Source organism: Xiphophorus maculatus, chromosome 3, assembly GCF_002775205.1.
Source record: "Xiphophorus maculatus strain JP 163 A chromosome 3, X_maculatus-5.0-male, whole genome shotgun sequence".
NCBI classification, from domain to species: domain Eukaryota; kingdom Metazoa; phylum Chordata; class Actinopteri; order Cyprinodontiformes; family Poeciliidae; genus Xiphophorus; species Xiphophorus maculatus.
This window is the reverse complement of record NC_036445.1, coordinates 10850366-10872628: the sequence shown is the minus strand read 5'-3', so window position 1 is coordinate 10872628 and position 22263 is coordinate 10850366. Positions and strand designations below refer to the sequence as shown.

Below are 22263 nucleotides of genomic sequence, written 5' to 3'. Positions count from 1 at the left end.
ATGCAAAAACACGGCTGAAGAACAAAACACTGGCAGCTGAACTTCAAAGTACTGTGACATTTTTAGGTGGTGACAGAAACAAACAGTGAAATCTTGAATGAAATTCTAAACAAAGTGTTTTAGAAGAGCTGTGAATAGGTGGCCAAAAAAGGGTCTCGTAAAATATAGAAGGACTAACTGTTTTACTTTTGCACTGAAACGGTTCCTAATTGTTTGATTTTATTATTTGCTGCATCTACAGTTAAAAAGTTCTTAGGAAAAAAAAAAAACTGTGGATCTGAATATCGTCGAAGGAAGAAGCACTTTACTGGAGCGCCAAAGAGCATCTCACGGGTCTTATGTCAATATTTCCATAAAAGAAACAGAAACATTGAACAACTCTTTGACTTTGGTGCAACCATTTACTAAAATTGGCTGAATACAGAATATTTTTTAATATATTTGAATGAACGTACAAATTAACTGTTTGGCTAATTTTATAAAGATATTGCTTATTGTTGTTGATCAGATGAAAAGAAAATTAACACTACAGTTATTTCTGGATTTTTTTAAATTTAGAGAAATAAATAGTTTCAACTTCATAAATTTAGTCAACATGCCAAGAAGTTTGGAACAACCTGATCTAATGTAGCGGTACAGACCTTAGCAATGGTACAAAATGTTATTTTCACTGGTGTAGTTCTCTAAATGTTTTTTCATTTAATCCAGATTATAATGAATCAAACAACACATCAATTCTAATTTAAAAGTGTGCTGCTCGTTCGCAAATATAGCGATATAATCACTTTTAGATTCAGCATTACAAAACTGACATAGTGAATGTAAAAAGTTCAACAATCAATTAAGCCAGTTATCTAAATAATATGGTGCTTTTTTAAAACCATTTCTTCCAACATTAGTCTGCCATTATAAGCTATTTAAAATCTAATGCAAACAACCATATTTCAGTTTTTTTTTTGTAAAATGTTGTTTCTTTACACATTCCAGTATTTTGTCAGCAGTGTTTCTCTTTGTTCGTTCCAGTGTTATTCTGTGTTTTTGTTTTGCTTAAAGACTGAGGCTTTTCCTCTCTTCTCCTACTTTTAATGCATTAAAGCTGTTGCTATGTTGATCAGTTAAAAAAAAAAAAAAATCAGTTTAAAATAGTTTAAAATCACCCTGAGAAAATTCATAAAATTTGTAAAATTTGTAGCGGAAAAGTAAGGTCAGTGTTAAATATTGCACAAAAGTATGCTTCTAAAAATATTTAAGAGTTTATGAAACATTTAAAGACTTGAACGAATAAAGTAAACAAATTAAGATAATGCCGGAGTATCAACACTGAAAAAGGGAGAACAAATGTTTTGTATCAATACTTAACAATGTCACTACTACTGCTGCTGTCAGTACTTATTATTTTAATATATTATTTATTATTCATAGTTTTAATAGCATACCTCGTTATAAACCACTTTACCTCAGCTTTATTCCGTTTGCTTTTATTTGTTCTCATTTACTTTCCTCTTATTTGGTTGTTTAGATTAGTTTTTGGTTTTTACTTTAAGGGAATCTAGACTAAAAACAAAACAATTTTTTTGGTTCAGTTAATTTCTATTAACTGCTAGATTAACATACAATTTATGTTTCTAGATAAATTAATGAATGTCAAGTATTTAATTTTAATAATTGTTCAAGCACAATTACACTTTATTCTAGACCAAGTGATCATTTTAAAGGCTCCGTCATTTTGAAGTTTAGATTAGTTAACACTCCTCTGATGCTCTTTGTTGCTCCAGAAACACCTCTGGTCTTCCTAAAATCACCGAGACTCTGGCATTATGCTAAATTATAGTGACTTTTAGCAATAGAAATCTATATTACTGACATCAGGATGGACAGAGGAAGTCACGGTGCCTAAATGAGCTCTAATAGTTATACTTTGTCCTTCTTTGTTTTATTATTTCTTTTTTTGTAGTGATTTTTTTAACTCATGTTTTAATAATGTGTGTCCATGTTACAGTCCAAAGAAAATAACTCAACCAATCATGTATTGATGTCCAAATTATTCTATTTTGTAGTTTTTGGAAATCTTGCCATATCATGTTCACCACCTGCCAAACATATCCCTTTATTGTTTACAGTTTTTATACAGAGTTGCCTTAGTCCATGCAGAGGGCCAAGTTTGTACTGTTGTGTTGCTGCTGCTTAATTTTCTTTTGAAAAAATAAAAATGATTTTTGCACACTCCAAACCACTCTGTATTATTTATTTAAAGCAACTTGATAATTATAATATTTTAATGAAACATTTCACAATGTCACCCTTAAATATATCTGACCTGTTTAGTAGTAGTTATGTTTTGGATGGAGGTGATGAATTAATTGGTTTGAGTGAGTAAATATGAAACAACAACTTAGACACTTGACACTGGGGTTAAAAATATCAGTTTATCTGAAACAAAAACAAAGCATAAACTTTATACTCCGCATATTATGTACATAAAATGTGTTTCTTTATTTGGAGGAGGAAAAAATAGACAAAGAAGGAATCTCTCTTAAATAATTTACTTTTTCCTAAGTTTATATTACAAGAAATTCAGCTGAATCAATTTGAGCTCATGCAAGATTTGCCTTTTTTCTGGCTCTTATGCAACTTCTCAGTTGATCAACTTGCTGCAATTTGTACCATCGGTTGTGACGTCTATTATTGTCCTAAAAGCACAAACCATTTTCTCACATATTTATGCAGATTACTACAATAAGCTGCAATGTTGGACGTAGGAATTCTGTAATTCTGTTTGGAGTTTTCTTCAGGCTCAGATGTTTGAGCTTGCGGGTCCTTTCACCAGGCCCTGCTCTTTGCGCATCACCGGCGCATAAATGCCACAGTCCCGCATCTCGCAGAATCCCGGCACGCCCGGGAACCCGACCGAACCAGGTGGCCCAACCGAGCCGGGGAAACCACGGGGCCCGCGTGGACCCTCCGTCCCATTATTGGGTTCTGCTTGGTGACCCTGTTCACCTGGGGAAAAAAAGTCATGACATTCAGAAAAGGATTTATTTTGCATTCCAATAAGATTTTAAGTTAGTTAGTTCAATATTTTATTAATTTGAAGGAAAAATGTTGCTTTTTGCAGTTTTGTGTTGATTTTATTAGGAAATGAGAGAAGAAGAATCCTACCTCTGGGTCCCTGTGGTCCATCTGGACCCTGCGGGCCTTTACCTGGATCTCCTGTCGTGCCTTTAGCTCCCTTCGGACCTATTGATCGAAATACATAAAGCAGCAGAGGAAAAAAATGGAACTGGGAAAATATGGACATATTCCTTATTTCAAGAGGTGTGAAGAAATATTTCCTTACAGTCATTTTGTTTTCACTTTTCTGTCACACTTTAATGTTTCACATCCAGCAAATTTTGATATTAGACAAAGATAAGAGTTAACACAACATGCAGTTTTCAATAAGTTACATTTATTTTTAAAAAATGGATAAAATGGATGGATAAAAAATTTCAAAAATTATAAACTACTCAGGGCTGCACAGTGGCGCAGTTGGTAGCACTGTTGCCTTGCAGCAAGAAGGTCCTGGGTTCGATTCCCGGCCAGGGTCTTTCTGCATGGAGTTTGCATGTTCTCCCTGTGCATGCATGGGTTCTCTCCGGGTACTCCGGCTTCCTCCCACAGTCCAAAAACATGACTGTCAGGTTAATTGGTTTCTCTAAATTCTCCCTAGGTGTGAGTGTGTGTGTGCATGGTTGTTTGTCCTGTATGTCTCTGTGTTGCCCTGCGACAGACTGGCGACCTGTCCAGGGTGTACCCCGCCTCTCGCCTGGAACGTAGCTGGAGATAGGCACCAGCAACCCTCCCGACCCCATTAGGGACAAGGGTGAACAGAAAATGGATGGATGGATGGATAAACTACTCAACCAGCTCAGCCCTCTGTGATAAACTTAATTGATGTGAAGGAATTTTTACCCATTTTTCTTAGCAGAATTGTTTTAATTAAATGTCTGACTGACTTATTTAAGATGTCATAAAGGAATCCAGCACAACTAATAAAGCTCTGCACTGGCTTTAGTTGGGGTCAGAGTTCAGAGTTCATCAATAAGAACTAGCCCAGAATGGCCTCCATGGGAGAAATCCGACCCAAATAAACACAAAGAACTGTTTCATATTTAACACAAAAATACATCTTTATGTTCCAGAAGGCGTTTGAGAAAATGTTCTAAGATTTAATTTCTTGAAAAAAAAAAAAGCTTTAAGGAAACAAATGATAGAATATTAAAGAAATGAAATGATGAAGTTGTTCAAATGAAATAATATATCAAATGTATGTTGGTGGAGAAAAAATCTGTAGCCTTGATTTCATTTTCATATCAGTTTCTTAGCAGATTTCCAAAACATCGAAGCTGCTTCACACGATTACTGAAAGTAGATTCCTGATGCGGGGAAAAAAGTATTTGACTGCAAAATGACATGCAAATATGGTTATTTGTGGATTTCTTTTGTTGACATCTTCTTCTTCATTAAAATAAAATTACCAGAAAAAAAATCCATTTTTGGTTTTTGCTTGTAAGGAAGCAAAGTGAAGTTCTAGTTTCACTCACAGTGTAAAATGGTTGAAGCCGAGACTGTATATCGGAATAATGGTTGTTTTTTCTGCATTGATCATTATAGAATAGAAAAGGCCTGAACTGCAGTAAACAGGAATATTTACCTCTTTGTCCCTCAGCTCCTTTTTGTCCCTCCAGTCCTCTCTGTCCTTGAACACCTCTGGCTCCCTTCTCTCCAGGTTTTCCTGCTTTGCCCTGGTTTTTAAAAGTAGAAATGTTGGATAAATTCCTCCACAAAGTTGGAAAACTGACTGGAGTAAACTGGCAAAAAAATACACAACTGAGGAGAAAATCAAGGTATTCATTCATGAAGTTCAGGGAATTATGGGATTATTTTGCAACACAGCTTAAGCAACATAAACTTAATTAAGATGTGCTATGTGTTTATTTATAGGTTATCGCAAAAAATTAACAGAAGCCTGTTTTTAAAATATATCTTTTCAGAAGCACTCGGATCATCTTGCTCTGCAGATCTAGAACAAAACAAATTGGCAGTATATCAGTGATGAGAACCTGAAGAAGCACTCACAGCTCTGCCAGGTGGCCCCGCTGGTCCTCGGGCCCCTGGAGGCCCAATCAGAGTCCGGTTGTTGATGGGGCAGCCCTGGGTGCACTTGGCTCGGATTGAGGCGGCGTACTGGGCTAACTGGGCCGTGACCACGCCTCTGCAGAGCTGCAGGATTTGTTCATCGGTCAGACCGGGACCCTTCAGGACCAAAAACCCAATCAGGTTATATTCTGATGCAGAACGTCAACAACATGGCTTAAAATCTAGTTTTATGAAAACTGATGGACTGCCGCCACATATTTAAGAAACAAAAAGCAATTTTTAAAAATTCTTATTTTATCTAAAGTAAAATAGATAAAAGTTAATAAATGTGTCCATATTTTCATCTTTCACCTCTAAGGAATAATCAAAACAACAGAACCACCTATAAAACCTCAGCAGGCGGGAATAACAGCCAAAATGACTGTATTCACATAATAATATCCAAACTGTCCAGAATAAGAACTTTAAATAGAGATTTTCACTTTTTTATTCCTTTTGTACATAAAAACTAAACTACTAAACAAAAACCTCAGCAAAATAATATTTTGTCAATATCTCGTCATGAACCAATCAGTTATGGGTTTTTTTTGCTAGCAAAGTGGGATAACATATAATTATCTGAACAGCTTCAGTAAAACGTTGTTTTGATATATTTAATCTCTACAGCTTCTGCTTTATGCAGCTTTTACACACAGCGGGACCTGGAGCTCCTTTTGGTCCCGTACGACCTTTGCCACCAGGGTCACCGATTGGACCGCGGTCTCCTCTGGAGCCAGGGACGCCGGGTGGTCCAACAGGACCTGGGACGCCGTTACGGCCTCCTGTGCCTACTGGTCCTCGCTTTGAGACAAAAATGGATTAGAAAGAAAAGGAAGAGTTAATTTAACATCCACAGTGAGTCTGTTAATACTTCACTTATCAGTATGACCTGAACTACAGAAAATCCAGAACAGAATTTTATTTCTCCTTCTCACACAATCAGCTCTATCGTTCATCAGAGATCTGATTGTTTCAGATGATCCAAACAGATCACCCTTTTAAGACAAGGCTTAAAACTTTCCTGTTTGATAAAGCTTAAAGTTAACCCAGCTTGTGGTTTTCCTGAGCCGTTTTTGTAGTTATGCTGCCATAGGCTTAAGCAGCTGAAGGACAAACTGACCACTTTTTCTCTCTTTCTGCTTCTTCTACTTTTTAATTTGCATTATTTGTTATTTCAACTGTTAACTTTTTGTTTTCTCCCAGTATTTTTTCTCTCCATAGAAGCTACATATGTTCTGGCGTTCTGTTTGGCTACGCTCCCAAATAAAAGATAATGCTGCCATAAACTAATCGCTCGCTGTCTTTTGGTATTAACTTTTTACTTTCATGAACATAGAAAATAATCCTACATCAGCTCATTAGTTTCTTTTTGTGTATCTGCTCTGTCTTCTCAAACTCTCAGTCCGTTGTGGCAGATGCCAGCTTATACTGAGCCAGGTTCTGGTTCTGTTGGAGGTTTCTTCCTGTTAAACAGGACTTTTCCTCTCCACTGTTGCTACGTGTAGCATGTATGAGGGCTGTCGCTACGTCCAGGAGGAGTGAATGCTGCAAGACAATGACTCGATAATATCCTCTGGGTTTCCTTAGAAAACTTTTTCATTAATTGAACTATTTTTTGGTAACTGGGAGGAATTTGAATAGATGTCTAAATGGACCATTGTAAAGTGCCTTGAGGTGACTGAGTTTGATTAAACTTGTTAATCTGGCAGTTTGCTGACTACAATTAAAGTGAAAAATGTGCATCAAGGTAAGTCTTCTTTTAGCTAAAACTTAATGAGAATTGATTTTTTTTAAATTGCTCCTTAAACAAAGCTTTGTTTAAACAAAATTTGAAAGTTTATGATTCAATCACACAAATAATTCTTTCCTATTTCAGACGCTTTCCAAGAGATGTGTGCATTTCTGTATTGGAAATCCCCAAATCACCTGTCCTCTGTCTCCTTGGACACCTTTCCCTCCCTGAGAGGAGAAAAAAAAAAGGAAGAGATACACTATACGTTAAAAAAAGAGCAGCAGTGGAAAAGAGAAGTGAAATAAAAAAACAACAGATTTGTCACATGCCTATGAGACATGAAAAATACCTTTTGGCCTTTCTCCCCCTTCAGGCCTTTCAGGCCTCCTGCACCCTGTGATATGTAAACAAACAAAGGTGTGAAAAATGAGGGAGTTGAGATTAGTCATTAGCTTCACGAAAACAACACCTGACCTGGTTACAACCATATTACAGTTTAAAAAAACCTTGAAAAACAGGAAGAATAAGATGCAAAAATAAATGTCAACACAGACGGGAAATTCCCTTCGAGGCCAAGGGACATTTTTTTAGCCACTTGTGGGTTGAAAACATGACTTTTGATACGACATGCAGTACTTGTTGTTGCTCAGGAGGCTAGCTGATCATCCTTCAGTCAGAAGGTGATTGGATCAATCCCAGGTTTCTCAATTGTTAAAGTATCTTGTGAATCTTGTATCATAAAGATTCAAATATTAGCTGGAGTTAGTCATTAGCCAGAGTTAGTCATTTAGCTGATTTATCATTTTGTACCTTTCCTGTTTTGGTCTTTTCATACCAAATTGTTTTGGGTACATTTGTACCGACAACATTGTTAAATAGATTAGTTAGTTTAGATAGTTTCTACAATCTTCTAAAGTCTAATAAAGTAAAGTATTAGATGTAATGGGCCTTTCAGAGTTTTGGGGGTCAGAACCATAATAAATGGAAGTATAGTATAATCCAAAGTTTTTAGACCAAAAAGCAGACAATTAAACTAGATTACACATTAGATTTAAAAGTTTTTACAATTATTTTTCAAGATAACTAATCAAAATACATAACTGCCAGGATTTTTTTCTCTGGTTGTTACTTGTGATTCTTTACAATCACTGTCTCTCACAAAGATCCCAGCCTACAGATAAATCCACTTCCATCTCTGAAAACAAAATTTCAGTGATCTAGCTTTGTGTCAAAAATAGCATTTTCTTTTATTTGTTTTTTATAAACTTCACCTTCTCGCCATCAGGTCCAGTCTCCCCTTTGGCTCCCTGAAGGAGAAAAATGAGTTAGAAGATGGACATATTTGAAAGGTTTAACATTTTAATAAGTAAAAACTGTTTGTATATAAAGTAAGTAAATAAAACATCTTGTCATATAACATCTGTGGGCCTCCAGAGTTCAAGAGGATTCGTTTAACTTGGTATAAACTGAAAGAGAAAAATTACATTATATCTTAAAATACTTCTTTTGTTTTTCATTTTTTAAAATTACTTCTTCAAATTTCTTCAAGTAATCTTTCCTTCCTATTACGGTACAAACTTTGTAATTATGACTTAAGGAGAAATTATTTAGATTTGAACTTGATTAGTTCTTGTTTGTATTGTTACCCTTCGGGGTACGTACTGTTGGACCCTGCAGACCTTTGGGTCCATGTTTTCCTGGTATTCCAGCATCTCCAGGTTCTCCTTGAGCTCCCTGTCGGAAAAACAACAGAAATGTAACAAAGTTGATTCTTTACTCAACATTAGTTTTAAGAGCTCAAGAAATCATTCATCCCCATCTACAGACCTTTGAAATCTGGATAATTTATTATAGTAATGTTGCAAAGGTTTATACAGCAAACTGTAGTGTAACAGTTTGAAAAAAACATAAATTAAGACAGATGAAAATAAGGATACTTTTTTTTGGTTGTATTGTAAAAGAAAACTGGAGAAGAAAGAAATTGAAGAAATCACACTGAATTTAGTTTTGTATTAACATTGAAAGTCCAAGTATGTCAAATATAATACCGACCTGATGTTATTAATTATTAATAAACTAAATAGTAAACTATATTTAGTAAACAGTAGTTTACTAAATAGTAAACTAAATATAAAATCTTGTAAAAGAATTCATATTCCATTAATTGTTGCACATTTTGTCACATAAAAACCTCAAACTTCAATGTATTTTGTGTAATGGCCCAGTCAAAGTCCAGACAGGCTCATTTCAGACTCTGTGATTATATTGTAAAGATTAATGGTCACAGATGCTGACAGACGCTCTTCAACTCAATCTGACTTAGCTTGAGCCAATTTGCAGAGAAATATCGGCAAATGTTTCAGCCTGTAGTCGTGCAAAACTAAAAGAGACGCTTCATATTTCTACTTCATGAGGATCTATAACACAGTGTCTCAGTTCACATTAACTGTAAGAAAGTGCAGAATCATTTGCAGCACTGCTGCCAGTTTAAAAGAAAGCAGAAGCCTCTTGGGGAATTATTTACAGTGGTCTGACATTTGACAGACGTTTGAAAATACAGAAGTCTTTGCAAAAATATTTCAATATATGAAATAGTGAGTCACTTATTCAAATCAACTAAAAGCTTAAGCTTACACAAGTTTGATAAATTGAAGAAGTTTCCCTCTTTATGGGAACAAACAGTGTTTGTTGTTTTACTCTCCAAGGGGAATTCCCTTTCTGGTTTCAGATAAGGTCACTGGTAATTTTGGCATTCGCACCAAAAACAACGACTGACCGCTACGCTTTGAAAATGTCCAACACATTTTATTAATTTGTATCTATAAGAACTTCCCTATTAAACATTTCTTTAAACCCTAAACAGGGTTTATAGAAACCCTAGTAAAAAATCTTGTTCACCTGTTGATCACTTTAAATCTGTTTGCACTAAAAATAGTTGGGATGGTTACACCAAAAAAAGACAGATTTTAGATTAAGATAACATACAATAATATGTGATACAGACTACTTTAGATTTATTTGGTAAGTTTGGCATGTCTTCATGTATTTAGTTTATTTTTACTTTATTGTACAAACTTACAATATTGTATTGTCTGGGAAACTAAAAAGTTACAGACAGGAAATCTTTAGTTCAGTGGATCGAGGATAATTGGTGTAATGTTTAGCAGTTTCTAGTTATCAAGTTATTCTTGGTTTTACTGCTAATAGCTGGATGAAATAAATGTGTTTTCAAATTATTTAACAGGTGAATCTGATTTAAAAAAAAAAAAAAAAAAATCACCCAATAAATTCGGCTAAAAGTTTCATTGCTTTTTTTTTCTTTTCAAATGAAAAGAGTCTGTTTTCACTTCCTAAGTCTAAAAGCAGATGTCAAGACTTCCCTAATAATGCTGCTGCTGACGTTCAACTATGCTATTCATGGAAAAACAAAAGATGAAAAGTGAACAAAACAAAAGACATAACTTCTCTGTTATTTCATAAGAACCCAACTTTTAGTACAGAATCAAAATTATGCATACTGGCTCAAATATATACATACAATCCTACTAATATTTACCTACATGCGTTTATAAGTTGCAAAAACTCAATGCATTTTAAGTCATAATTTAATCATTGTTATCAACGGAGGGTTTAAATTAAAACCAGTTATTCTAGGCATACCAATTTATGGTTTTCTTTGAGAGATGGACTGCCAATTACAACTCTGACACATTTTATTACTATTATTTTAAGAGCTGTAACACCTGAAGGAATAAAAATGCTATTAATGGAGATAGCAATTTTGAATCAAACAAAAAATGAAGGAATTTATAGCATTAGTCATATAGAGTTACAAAATAATGAAAAGTGGATGCTGTTCATGTGCGCACAAACAAAAAATGGTGGAAGTTCTTAGTTTTTATGATTGTATTGAACAGCAAAAAACAGATACATAAGTAAAAGAAAAAAAATATTTCTTAGTATTTAATCCACTAATGACGGACAAAAAATGATCAGGAGGAAGCTGGCCCATTTCAGACCCCAGATAACTGATTCATGCTTCTATACTTAAAGTGGTTATACTTCAACTCTTGGTTTTATCTATTTTTCTGATTGAAGCAGGAACAAAGAGTAACCTGAAGTAATTTAAATAAAGAAAGCAACAAACGCCCAGAGGAAGCTGAGGGTTTAGGGCAGGGGTGCCCAAAGTCGGTCCTCGAGGGTCGGCATCCTGCACGTTTTAGTTCTCTCTCTGGTGGCACCAACAACCTTTTCGGCTTGTCAATGTTCTTGTTAGGCCTTCTAACGACCCATCATTTGATCCAGGTGCGTTAAACCAGGGAGGGAACTAAAACATGCCGGATGTCGGCCCTCGAGGACCGACTTTGGGCACCCCTGGTTTAGGGTGTCTAAGATCTGGGAGATAAATGTTTGGAGTAACGTCATGTGTGCAGGACATCAACTGCAGGTGGAAAAAAAAATTTCCTTTCTATTTGACTGGATATATGCTCCATTAGAGAGTGGATAAAATAGAGGACATTGCATGTGCATCATTAGTGGAAAAAAATTAAATAAAACACAGACTCAGCAATTATCCAGAAAAAAAACCAAGAGGAAATCGTTACAAGTGTTCATTGTTTCTCTCTGGGAATTTCTCATGAATTGTGCATGTTAATGTCTCCCACTCAGAGTTTGGTTCCTGTTCAAAGTGCCAGAAACTCACCACTCTGCCCAGTCTGCCCTGGGGTCCTCGAACACCACGATCCCCTTTACTGCCCTGCACAAGAAGGGAAGCAGTGAACAGATTTAAACATAACCTAGGCAGGTTTATAACAACTAATTTAGATATACAGTAATGTGGGATTTATTTCTTCCTTCCTTCCAGAAATTACTCAGTTATGACAGGATGATTTGTATAGACTTGTGTGACAGGGAAAATGAAACCCACATCAGTAGCGGTGGAATGTAATACTGTCTGGGTTGCAACACAAAAAGATTCAAAAAGAACAACTGCAAGCTGTGACTATCTAGATTTACTGCCATCCTCTTCCACAGAAAGTGGATGGCAGAAAGAAAACACCGTGGAGGTTTTCCCAGATCAGACATTTTAGATCAAGAAGTGTTTTGCACCACAGCTGATAGCCTGAGGAGATAAAATGATCAATTATCATAAATAAATTATCTAAAGTTGTTATAATTATTTGATAGGCAGTAGACATATTTTCAGCTACCTTGACACCAAACAGCCCCGGTTCTCCTATCACACCTGGGACTCCTATTGGACCCTAAGTAGGCCAAGCGAGAAGAAGAAATAATCTTTACAGTAACAACAGATCATAAGACCTTTTTTATGACTTTGTGGCCTTAACCCACTTACATCTTCCCCAGGGTCACCTTCGCTTCCTGGAAAGCCACCCAACCCTTTAGAGCCCTGAGTAACAAACGGGAAAGAAAGACAATAAAGAATAAAGTAGAGATTAGACATGATATACAAGCTTTTGTAAAAAAAAAAAAGTCCTAACATGAAAGACAAAAACTAAACCACTAGTGATGTAATTACTTTGGCAAGTAAAGATCAAGGCCAACTATAAATGAACAGCATAGAATGAGTCGTAACAGAAAAGAGTTCATCTCTATGTGCTAGAATAAGTTAGGACAAGGTTTCTGAGAAAAGCTTAATGTGTCATGATCCACTGTTGTCTGTGTTTTTGGTTTTCATTTGTTTTCTGATTGTTTCTGAGTTTTTTAAATTCTCATCAATGCCATTTAGGTTTTTCCTTACCAGTCCATTCACCGGTGTTTTTTATTGTGGTAATTCGTCTCTTATCAGTTCATTCTTTTGTGTTCGGCTTCTTACTTTACTTTTTGAATCATGACAGAATGTGTTAAAGCTTACGATGCTGCGTCTTCTTTTTAGATGCTACTAAACACATTTTGATGATAGCATGACTACTGTCAGAATTAAAATCAATATTTATTTCAGCATCTGCAATCAGCCGTGAAGATCCATTGATAAATGACTAATTAACCGTACAGGGCCTGGTAATAAGCTGTTTGATTAAGGTGTGATAGAACAAGGAAGCATCTAAAGGTTTCATGGTAAAGTTGAAGACCACAGAGGTAGATAGATAAGGATAAATATCAGAGGATGAATTGATCAGACTTTATATTGATTTTGTGCTTGCTATACAGTGTGGCTGGTTACCCATCAAGTTGAAACTAAATATTTATTCAAATAAAATGAATGTAGTAAATTAAATAAATAAATGACAAACTACAGAATGTGGTTTTGATCAATAGTAATTATACCTAATGCTTACACATATTAGTTGCAGAGTATATCTGTAACTAGCATGCTAATACTAAATAAATTTAAAAGTGAAAGTGTTGAAAGAACACAAACCAAAAGTAAATATAACTAGACCTCACTTCCCATACATTTTTGTTTCATTTTTGCTTTATTTATATATAGTTAAACACAACAATTCTGATCTTATAATCCCTGACATTTGGTTTCAGTTTCAGTTTTTTTTTTTTGCTCTAAATAAAGCGTAACATCCGGGAAAATCCGCAGTAATCCCTTCACAAAGTTCCTGAAAAACTCCACATGAGTCTGCTGGATAACCTGTTAGAGACAAATACTGTTTTATATTTAGGGAAATATTACACAGCACTTGTCATAAAAGATTAAGGCCATGTGTTTATGAGTGATGACTGTACCTATAATCACACAGAGCTATCAGCAGAGGGCAGCTAGGGGAACTCCAGAAACTAATGAAACACACTCCAGACGGCATTACACATAACACAATGTAGGCTATGTCTGGCATGAAGTCACTTTCACTCTGGCATTGTTTACCTGTTCTTACTATCATACATACATCAGTAGTGAAGACACTCCTGTTCATTCTGACATATAGGGGCAACAAAAAAGAGGTTTTTGGGGCATTTTTACAACTTAAACTGAAAGTTTCTGGGGCAGGCCTGTGTGTCATTTCATTGTACCAAGATAATAATTTTTGAACTTTAAAGTATTCCACATGATAAACATGTTGAGTCTTCAACCTTCAAAGGGGAATTATCCTCTGACTAACATGCACTATCTTTCAGTCATCAGAAAAAGCAACAGAAAACTCATTTTCTCTTTCTGTGTCAGTTATTTACTCAGGAAAAGAGATTAGATAAAAAGTAGGACTTTCTCCTTTGTAACAGGCAAATCTTGTGACTACTCAAATTGCCCGTGTGTTGTATTAAGATATGATGTGTTAAAATGTGTGTAATTGTGTTTACACTACCTTAAGTTATATTTAAAAACAAAGCATAATTCCTTCTCTGATAATGCATCACTGTGAAAGCATAACCAGGTGAAAACAGCTCAAAATAAATGCAACATATTGTCGTTTGTGGAAAGCAGGTTTTCTGGCACACTTGGATCAAGAAAAATAATCAAACAATCTACAGCTTTGTGGATAGATGCCACTATGACCTACATATTTAATTTTCAAACAGTTTCTATTTATTCCAAAACTTCAGAAATACTGTAGCTCAGTCTGTTACATTAAAGTTCACTTTCTCTTTTCATATGACTAGTTGACAGTTTGAATGTTGACATATTAAATATGTTTCCAGGTAATCATGTAGCTCTGTACGGCTTTTGACTACAGAAAGCTGTTGAGCAAAACGCACAGCAAGGTACATAGTGAGATTGTGCTGCAGCAGAAAACTCTCCTTCATAGAGAATAACATTGTGAATGAGGAAAACCTCTTAGATAATTAAGGAAAACCTCTAAGCCACATAGAGGCTAAAATTGTATCGGTTCTGATTTTGTAGAATGTATTTTTCACTTAAAATGACTTAGAATTTCAAAAATAAAGTAATGCAAAAATATTAACAGTTCACAACAATTTGCAAAAATATTTTTAAACCAAAGAATAATTTTTTGATCTACCAGCAACTTTTCTATTTCCACCCTGAAGTTATTAATATTAAGGTCTGCATTATGAAAGTGAAAATCTCCAAAGAGACGTCAGCAGCAGTTTTATAAAATACCATGTGTACACACCTACATAAACTCCCTAAATGTTAGACGTACTTTCACCCTCAGTGAATAGTAAAATGAAAATACAAGAACTATTTTCGCTGTGGTTCTGTACCTTTGGTCCATTTGGCCCAAAAGGTCCTGTTTGTCCTGGATAACCCTGGAAGAGAGGCAACAATTATTAAAATGTGATGCACAGATGGGAGAAAAAAGGAGAAATCTTTATTCTCTCTGTTGATGCTCAACTTTATTTGGGAAGTTCGACATAAACAAAAAAAGGAAAACACATTCTTTCACTGATGGTTGTAATGGAAACAAATTAAAAGGAAATTTTCACACACAGTTTGACTGAAAATGTACAATGTTACATAATTGCTCAGTGTGTAATGATTAGAGTTTTCCATGTCTCTAACCGTAAAAAGAGGGTTTTATCTTACAGCGTTGCCTCTCTCTCCGGCGTCACCTGGAAACCCGGGGGCTCCTATTTGACCCTGAGAGACAAGATTAAATATTTGATCTAGATTACTCCTGCTTATTAGCTAGCTATATTTAGATAAATAAATATCACAAGTTGATCATTTTAGAGTAGAAATAAGCTCAGCTATTAAATATGTTCTTAAATGTACATTTATAAATGCGTACTTACAGCATTTATTTGAATTCTTGAGAAAAACCAATACTGTCTCTAGTGCAGATGTTAGAGTTTTATTATTTTACCTTGTTTCCATCTTTTCCCTGAGGACCCTGCTTACCCAGGTCACCACGAGAACCCTGAACAAACAAAGACAAAACAAACTATTCAAATAACAAAAACCAAAAGCATTCATTGTTTTAAAAGAGTATTAACAGAAAATTAACACGGATTAAACATCTTCTAGATATGTAAATTCAGATCATTTCTAAACATTTTCTAGCACTTCTGTGCAATAATTTTTAATTTTACATGAGTATTACATGTAATAAATGTATTTGTACTTTTTTAATATGTTTGCAAATATATACAGTATATACTGTAGCTACACTGCAAATAGAACCATTACAGATCAAAAACTCTGGTACCTTGACACCTTTACCTCCTCTCGACCCTGGAGGCCCGGGGTCACCGCGAGGCCCCTGAGATAAACCAGGGATTAAATTAAATATTAACAAGGTAAGTAATAACAATTCATTGGTTGTAAATCACAAACTCAGCTAGTTTGAAAAGTTTTAAGTAGGAGACGAAAAGAAAAGACAGAAAAAACATTGTAAATGTGAAGTTTAAATATTAAAGAAATATATTTAAAATATAGTGCAGTTGATTGCGTCATGAGATTTCAGTACAAAACAGAGTGCTTGAACCTGACTTATAACATATAAAGAGTGAAGGCAAAATAAAATGAGGTCACCTGGAGCTGAAAGTGAAAGTAAAATTTAATCCCAAAAGTAGGCTTTCTATTACAACAAAGCTTCAACTTGTAAGACCCTAATGGGATACAGTCCCACTAATTAACAGCTGCACCAGCTGCTGGCCAGCAAACCCCCCTAATTTACCACCAGCGTCTCTATTTTGCTTTGTTTAGTGTCAACAGAGCAGCAACTATGGCGGTTGGTGGTGAAGCAGGTTCTGGGTGGTTTCCAAATGTATCTGTCACCTACCACAGCTGGTTGACCTCATGAGAAGGTAGGATGTGTTAACTGCTTTTACCTGCCTCAACGTAAACATCTATAACCACTGACAAGCCAGAATTGTCTCAATTACTACAAAAACAACTTTGTTTCATCACATAATCACACTACGGCACAAAATGCATCTGCTATCAATACAATACAATTTGGGTTTTATGTTTTGGTAAGTGATGATGATATTTAAGAAACTTAAAAAACATAAAAAAAACCCAATATCCTCAGTTTTTAGCCAACAGACTAAATGTGTCTGTGAAAATAAATTTCAAAGAAATGAAGGCAGCTGGATTATTTCTTCTTGAGGTCAAGAAAGGACCGATTTCCATTTCAAACTTTCCCCAGTTAGGCAGCAGGTTTAGTTCCTTACAGTCTCACCAGCAGCTCCTACTCCTCCCCGCGGGCCCTCCATACCGACATCACCCTAAACAAAGTATTATAATGACAGAAATATAAATAAATGTAATTAATTAAACATAAAATCTCCATGATTCACCACAGTTTATGATGGAGTGCCACAAGGTTCTGTATTCTCACTGTTTCTATTAGTTAACATTATTATTGTCTTTTTCTGTCCTCAATAGACTTCATAGTAGATGGTTCTTCTCTGCCACTTTACACAGGACTTTATTGTTCTTAGTATATTTACTATATTAGAGATAAAATGTTTAGCTGCTAAACTATCAGCTAGTCATTCCGCACAACCTGTAAACTATTTTTAAATACTGGCAAGTATCTACCACCTTTTCTTTTAACACTTGTCCTTAATGGGTAAGGAAAATAATCTGGCTTTTATTTTAAGACGTTGTAAGTGGGAGGTACCTTCAGACCGAGCTCTCCACGCTCACCTGGGTCACCCTGAAGTCCAGGTTCTCCCTGAAAAAAATAATAATAATCAGTTTGTGTTTTCCCTTCCTTATCAAACATTTTCAGCTTAAATAAAGTCTTGTGAAATAACCCAATTAAATACGTTTAAAGGTAAAGTTTTCATATGATATCGTCAGATTCAAACTGTGCTAAGCCATCGTCATGGTTTCCACCAAAAAACTGACCATCCCGCCAGAGAAACCTGAAGCTCCTTCTTCTCCTCGAGGTCCAGCATCACCCTGCAAGGGCGAAGAACAGTCAGATCTAAACATAATATCATTTTGCTCAGTCTTTTAAATTTCTTCTGCGTAGAGATACACTTATTTTATTTTGGAAGTGTTTTGAAAACTTTTCATTTTACTTTTTCCATATTCAAAGAAATTCTTTTAAAGCTGGCAACTCATTTTGGTTTCTCTTCACCCAAACTGTCCTTGATATTTTTACTTCTGGTTTCATTTTCACCTGAAGTTTAAAAATCTTCTTTTACTTTCAGTTCATGCTTGTTATGCAAACAGTGGTATTATGGGTTAAACTCATTATTATGAGCTGCAATCCATTGTCTCTGCTGTTGTATAAATTACTTACAACAGGTCCAGTGTCTCCTCCTCTTCCCCGAACTCCTTTAGCTCCTTTATATCCCTAAAATGAACAGCATACATTGAATCCACCCTCATTTCTGCTTCTTCTGTCTTTAGGAAACAAGTTACAGCATGGATTTTAGACTCACCTCTCTACCTTGGATTCCAGGCAGGCCAGTTTGACCTTGTAGACCTCTGGACCCCTGCCAAATAGACAAAATCATGACATATAAACTAAGCGCTTGTACAATCAAATCCAGGTAAATTTAATATTTGGGAATAAATAAAGAGAAAGAAGCTTTAAACAATATTTAAAAAGTAATGAGATCCCAAAGTTGCTCCTTCACTTATAGAAATCTCAAAATGTTTGATCCATTTGGTTTAAAAAAAGATGTTGTTTGAAACTAAATCTTTTTATTTACCAGACAAAGAGTTTCCTTCAAGAAGGAATGACAAGAAAATAGGGATTATTATGAAATGTTTTCCTATTTAAATATTTATTAATGACCTAAAACATCCATAATTGAAAATCAGAGACAAGAAGTTTCAATAACTCTGGCAAAAAAGCAGCCAGAGGAGAAACATTTACTTTTTGCAGAAGACTTAACTCTTTGGTTTGTCTGTTACTGTAAGCAGGCCGCAGTTTACAATAAAGAAATTAAAGTGAATGACGTAATAATGTCATACCTTTGGTCCTGCAAAACCAGCAAAACCGGGTTCTCCAGGTTCACAGTCACACTCAGTCGGCCCCTCCCCTCCGAGAGCCGCATCGCCTCCAGATTCCTCCTCTGAGGAGTCTGTGTCCGGTCCGGCTGGGTATTTAAAAGGCACCTGGAAATAAAACCATTAAAATATCAGCAAACTGTCACAGAAACCACAGAAGACTTCCTGATTTATTTTACTTTAATAAAAAAAAAATCTGCAGCTGAGTTAAAATGTTGGATTTTGTGCAGATGTATAAGTGTAATACTACCTGACATTTATATTTATACATGTATTTATGTTAACATTTATTTTTCAAATTCACAGTAGTAATAATGCTCTGTAGCAGTTTTTTTTTTTACATTAAAAAACTAAATTACCTCTGGTGATTGAAAAGATCAGAATTTGCACTTAGTTTTGTGCAAAAGAAGAAAAAAAACTTTATTATAGTGTGCTGGATTACTTTGGCTGACTTTGGCGCCTACTAGTGACAGATTATAGAAAGGCAGAGGTATAGAAATATCTTTTAGTGTCCAATATTGGGGAAATTTCTGTGCCACAGCAGCAAAGTGACAGGCAGTAACAGAAAACAGACTCACACAAAGACAGAATAAAATAAAATATATGAAACAGAATGAAGAATAAAAAGATAATGTACAATATTCCTGAAAGTAAACAGTTGTGCCGAGGCTCCGTTATTATTTTGCATTGCAAATATTTTTGCATATATCTCAATGCAATGTTACAAAACTTAATTCATAAGACTGCAAGGCGTTCTCTGTTTTAATTGATCTGCAGCATGGTCACCAAGACTTACATAAGTTCATGAAAATACGACACAAATATTGAACAAATTAAACCCTGTTGTCAGGAAGTTCCTGTCTTACCTGCATGGTCTCTGTGTCCTCCTTGGCATAGTGGGACTCTGTGGTCATGGCAAAAGGAAAGATGTCCTCGGTGACCATGGTAACCCTGGGTGGGTCATAATCCTCCTCCACTAGCTGCTGCTCCTCATCATAGTACTGAGTGGGCACAGGTTGATGCTCTAGAAAAAAACAGTTAATCACAAAACTTCAAAGATGATTTTGCACGCTACAGCTGCTGCTGGTTAATAAAGACTAATCTTAACAGTCGGTGGAGTCCTACCAGGTCGACGAGAGCCTTTGTCGTTATAGTGGTCGACTGCAGATGACTCATAGGCGTGCTTCTCACCTGCATGGACAATAAGGGACATCAAATTCAATTCAACAGGTGAAATGATGCATTAGTGCATCAGGAATTTGACAAAAATGACTAAAATAACAGTTTATTTCAGTTCGCAACCTAACACAATATTAAAGTTACAACTTCAGTGCCTGAAAACTTTGACTGGCTTAAAATTGTACAATTTATAACAAAAAATAATAAAAGAAAAAGCGAAATCTGAAGATTGTTTTGTGCTTTATTTATTTTTTACTCATTCAAAAACGCTTTTAAGTTTTCTCAAGAATTCAATTTAATTTTTGTTTTGGATGTGGATCAAGTTAACTTGGTATTAACAACTGGCTGTTATCCTGTGAGACAGCATTCGGGTACAAACAGTGAGAGCAGAAAGATTATTTTAACCTGAACATGGAGCAGCTCTGACCTGAGTGGTATCCAGAGTATTCATCCTGGCAGAGAGACGAGGAGACACACAGCACCATCAGCAGAAGCCCTGAGAGGAGGGAAACCTGATGAAAACACAAATTATTTAATATCTATAGACCAAACCTGATTGGGACCTTTCAGCTGGAATAAGGACTTTTAATCTTTGAATAGAAATCTGAGTGAGATGAGCTAAATTAAAGAAAATCTATGCAGATTTAGAGTCATATGGTTACTGAAAATCTTCAACTTGCTGTGGAGGTGGACAGACAGAAAGACTTTTAATCCACTCAAGTGAAAAATATTGACTATATTCACATTTTTTAGCTCTTTTAATTATTTTATTTCACAGCTACAAATATTGACCTCCTGTATGGGTCCTCTGTGAAATATCTCCACTCTGACCAGTTTACATTTACTTTTTATGAAAACGACACCAGATTTAAACTGTTGCAGGGCTAAATTAAGGCTTAAAGAGGCTGAACGACGTACTGGTCCAGTTTATCAGGATCTTTTACTGAAACCATGGTGGTTTTAGCCTGTAGATGTGACTCAGGCTGCGTTAGGGTGAGAACTCAACAGACTGAGGATTCTTTGTCAGGATGGTCACTGTTCCAGCTTTTCTCAGACTCGTCTGACATTCCTGAAGCTACGCTGTCAGCCTGAAGATCAACCAAGGAAAAGCTCTAAACTATAACCACATAAACAGCTGATAGACCTGAACACAAAGTCAATAAACAGATGATTGATGAGGATGAAACCTTAACCACAACTTCCAGGCGTAAACCTCACACTCAATTTAAGGAAGCTGGGTTGGACAAAAATAACAAATACAAGTTATTTTAACCTAAACATCATTGTATTCCATTAAATTCAAAGTTGTGTGTTATTGCAATACGCAAGAACAACAGATACCTTCTACCAAGATTCAATAATTCACCTTGTAAACAACATCTAATGCAGCATTTAAAAGTCTGTTAGATAAAGAACAGAGCGGTCAGAGTGAACCAACAAGCAGAGGGATCTCTGGGACAATCAAGTCAAAACTATTCAATGGAAAATACAGTATATTTTATCCATTTTATTTTAATTAGGAAAAATAATAAAATCTGATAAATGTAGCAAAATTCATACTTTCTTACTGAACTTATGAAAACGACAAACCAAGCAAAGTGACTTTCAGGAAACAAAGAGAAACTTCTATAGCAGACAAATTAAGGTTAGAAAAATTATTCTTAGTAACAGGTAAATATGTTTACGTTCTCTAAATATGCTAAAAATGGTAATTCGGCAAAATTATCCATTGTATGGAGATTTAAAATGTTTTAAACTTCTGAAGAAATGATAACTTCTGAAACTGATTTGAGGTTATTTCTAGGATTACATGAAACTAGTGAAGCATTTGATCTAACGGCGTTGCAAATCGTTTTTTCTCCTTCTATTTAAAATTACTTAGCAGATATTTTCAATTTAACCAATAAAATGTTAAATTTGCTCATTTTACTCTCATCCTTAAAAGTTCTTCACACAACAGCTAATTGATCCAAGAATCAAGCTAAAAGTTTTTTTCTCTAATCATTTGATTAATATGCATTTATTTTTTTTGCTTATCCATCCTAAGCAAAGTTTGTTTGTAAAAAAACAAACTTTGTACTATATACAGATTATTTAATCTAAATGGACTTTATAAGACAATAGCAGGATAACTTCAGCAGAGTATGAAGTTATCCTGAACTGTTTCCTCTCACCTTATCCCTGCAGGCTCCCATGGTGTCTCCTCAAACCGCTCCAGATGTCCAACAGGATGTTTGGACAAACTCAGTCGGCTGTTCACCGTCACAGCATTATCTCAGGTTTGACTCCGGCCCGTCTGCCTCCAGGATCCGTCGGGCTCCCAGGTTCT

At 35.4% G+C, this 22263-nt stretch overlaps 1 protein-coding gene across 4 annotated transcripts; it reads right to left on the bottom strand.

Annotated features, from left to right (window-relative positions):
* Positions 1-2309: 2309 nt before the first annotated feature.
* LOC102221044 (collagen alpha-1(I) chain-like) lies at positions 2310-22196 on the bottom strand. Of its 4 annotated transcripts, none has more exons than XM_005801869.3 (26): positions 22109-22196; positions 20362-20446; positions 19881-19946; positions 19622-19779; positions 18720-18863; positions 18182-18235; positions 18040-18093; positions 17640-17693; positions 17410-17463; positions 16958-17011; positions 15988-16041; positions 15646-15699; positions 15366-15419; positions 15044-15088; positions 12267-12320; positions 12121-12174; positions 11613-11666; positions 8573-8644; positions 8182-8217; positions 7260-7304; positions 7105-7137; positions 5833-5979; positions 5119-5295; positions 4694-4784; positions 3160-3237; positions 2310-3000 (listed from the first exon to the last, which is right to left on the bottom strand). In XM_005801869.3, the coding sequence occupies exons 1-26, from the start codon at positions 22127-22129 to the stop codon at positions 2795-2797; spliced, it is 1998 nt and encodes a 665-aa protein (XP_005801926.1). In that variant the 5' UTR covers positions 22130-22196; the 3' UTR covers positions 2310-2794. The 4 variants fall into 4 exon arrangements, with proteins under 4 accessions (XP_005801926.1, XP_023186829.1, XP_023186830.1 ...); XM_023331061.1 differs by having other exon boundaries at positions 20362-20430; XM_023331062.1 differs by lacking the exons at positions 19881-19946; positions 20362-20446; positions 22109-22196 and having other exon boundaries at positions 17436-17463; positions 19622-19736.
* Positions 22197-22263: the final 67 nt, after the last annotated feature.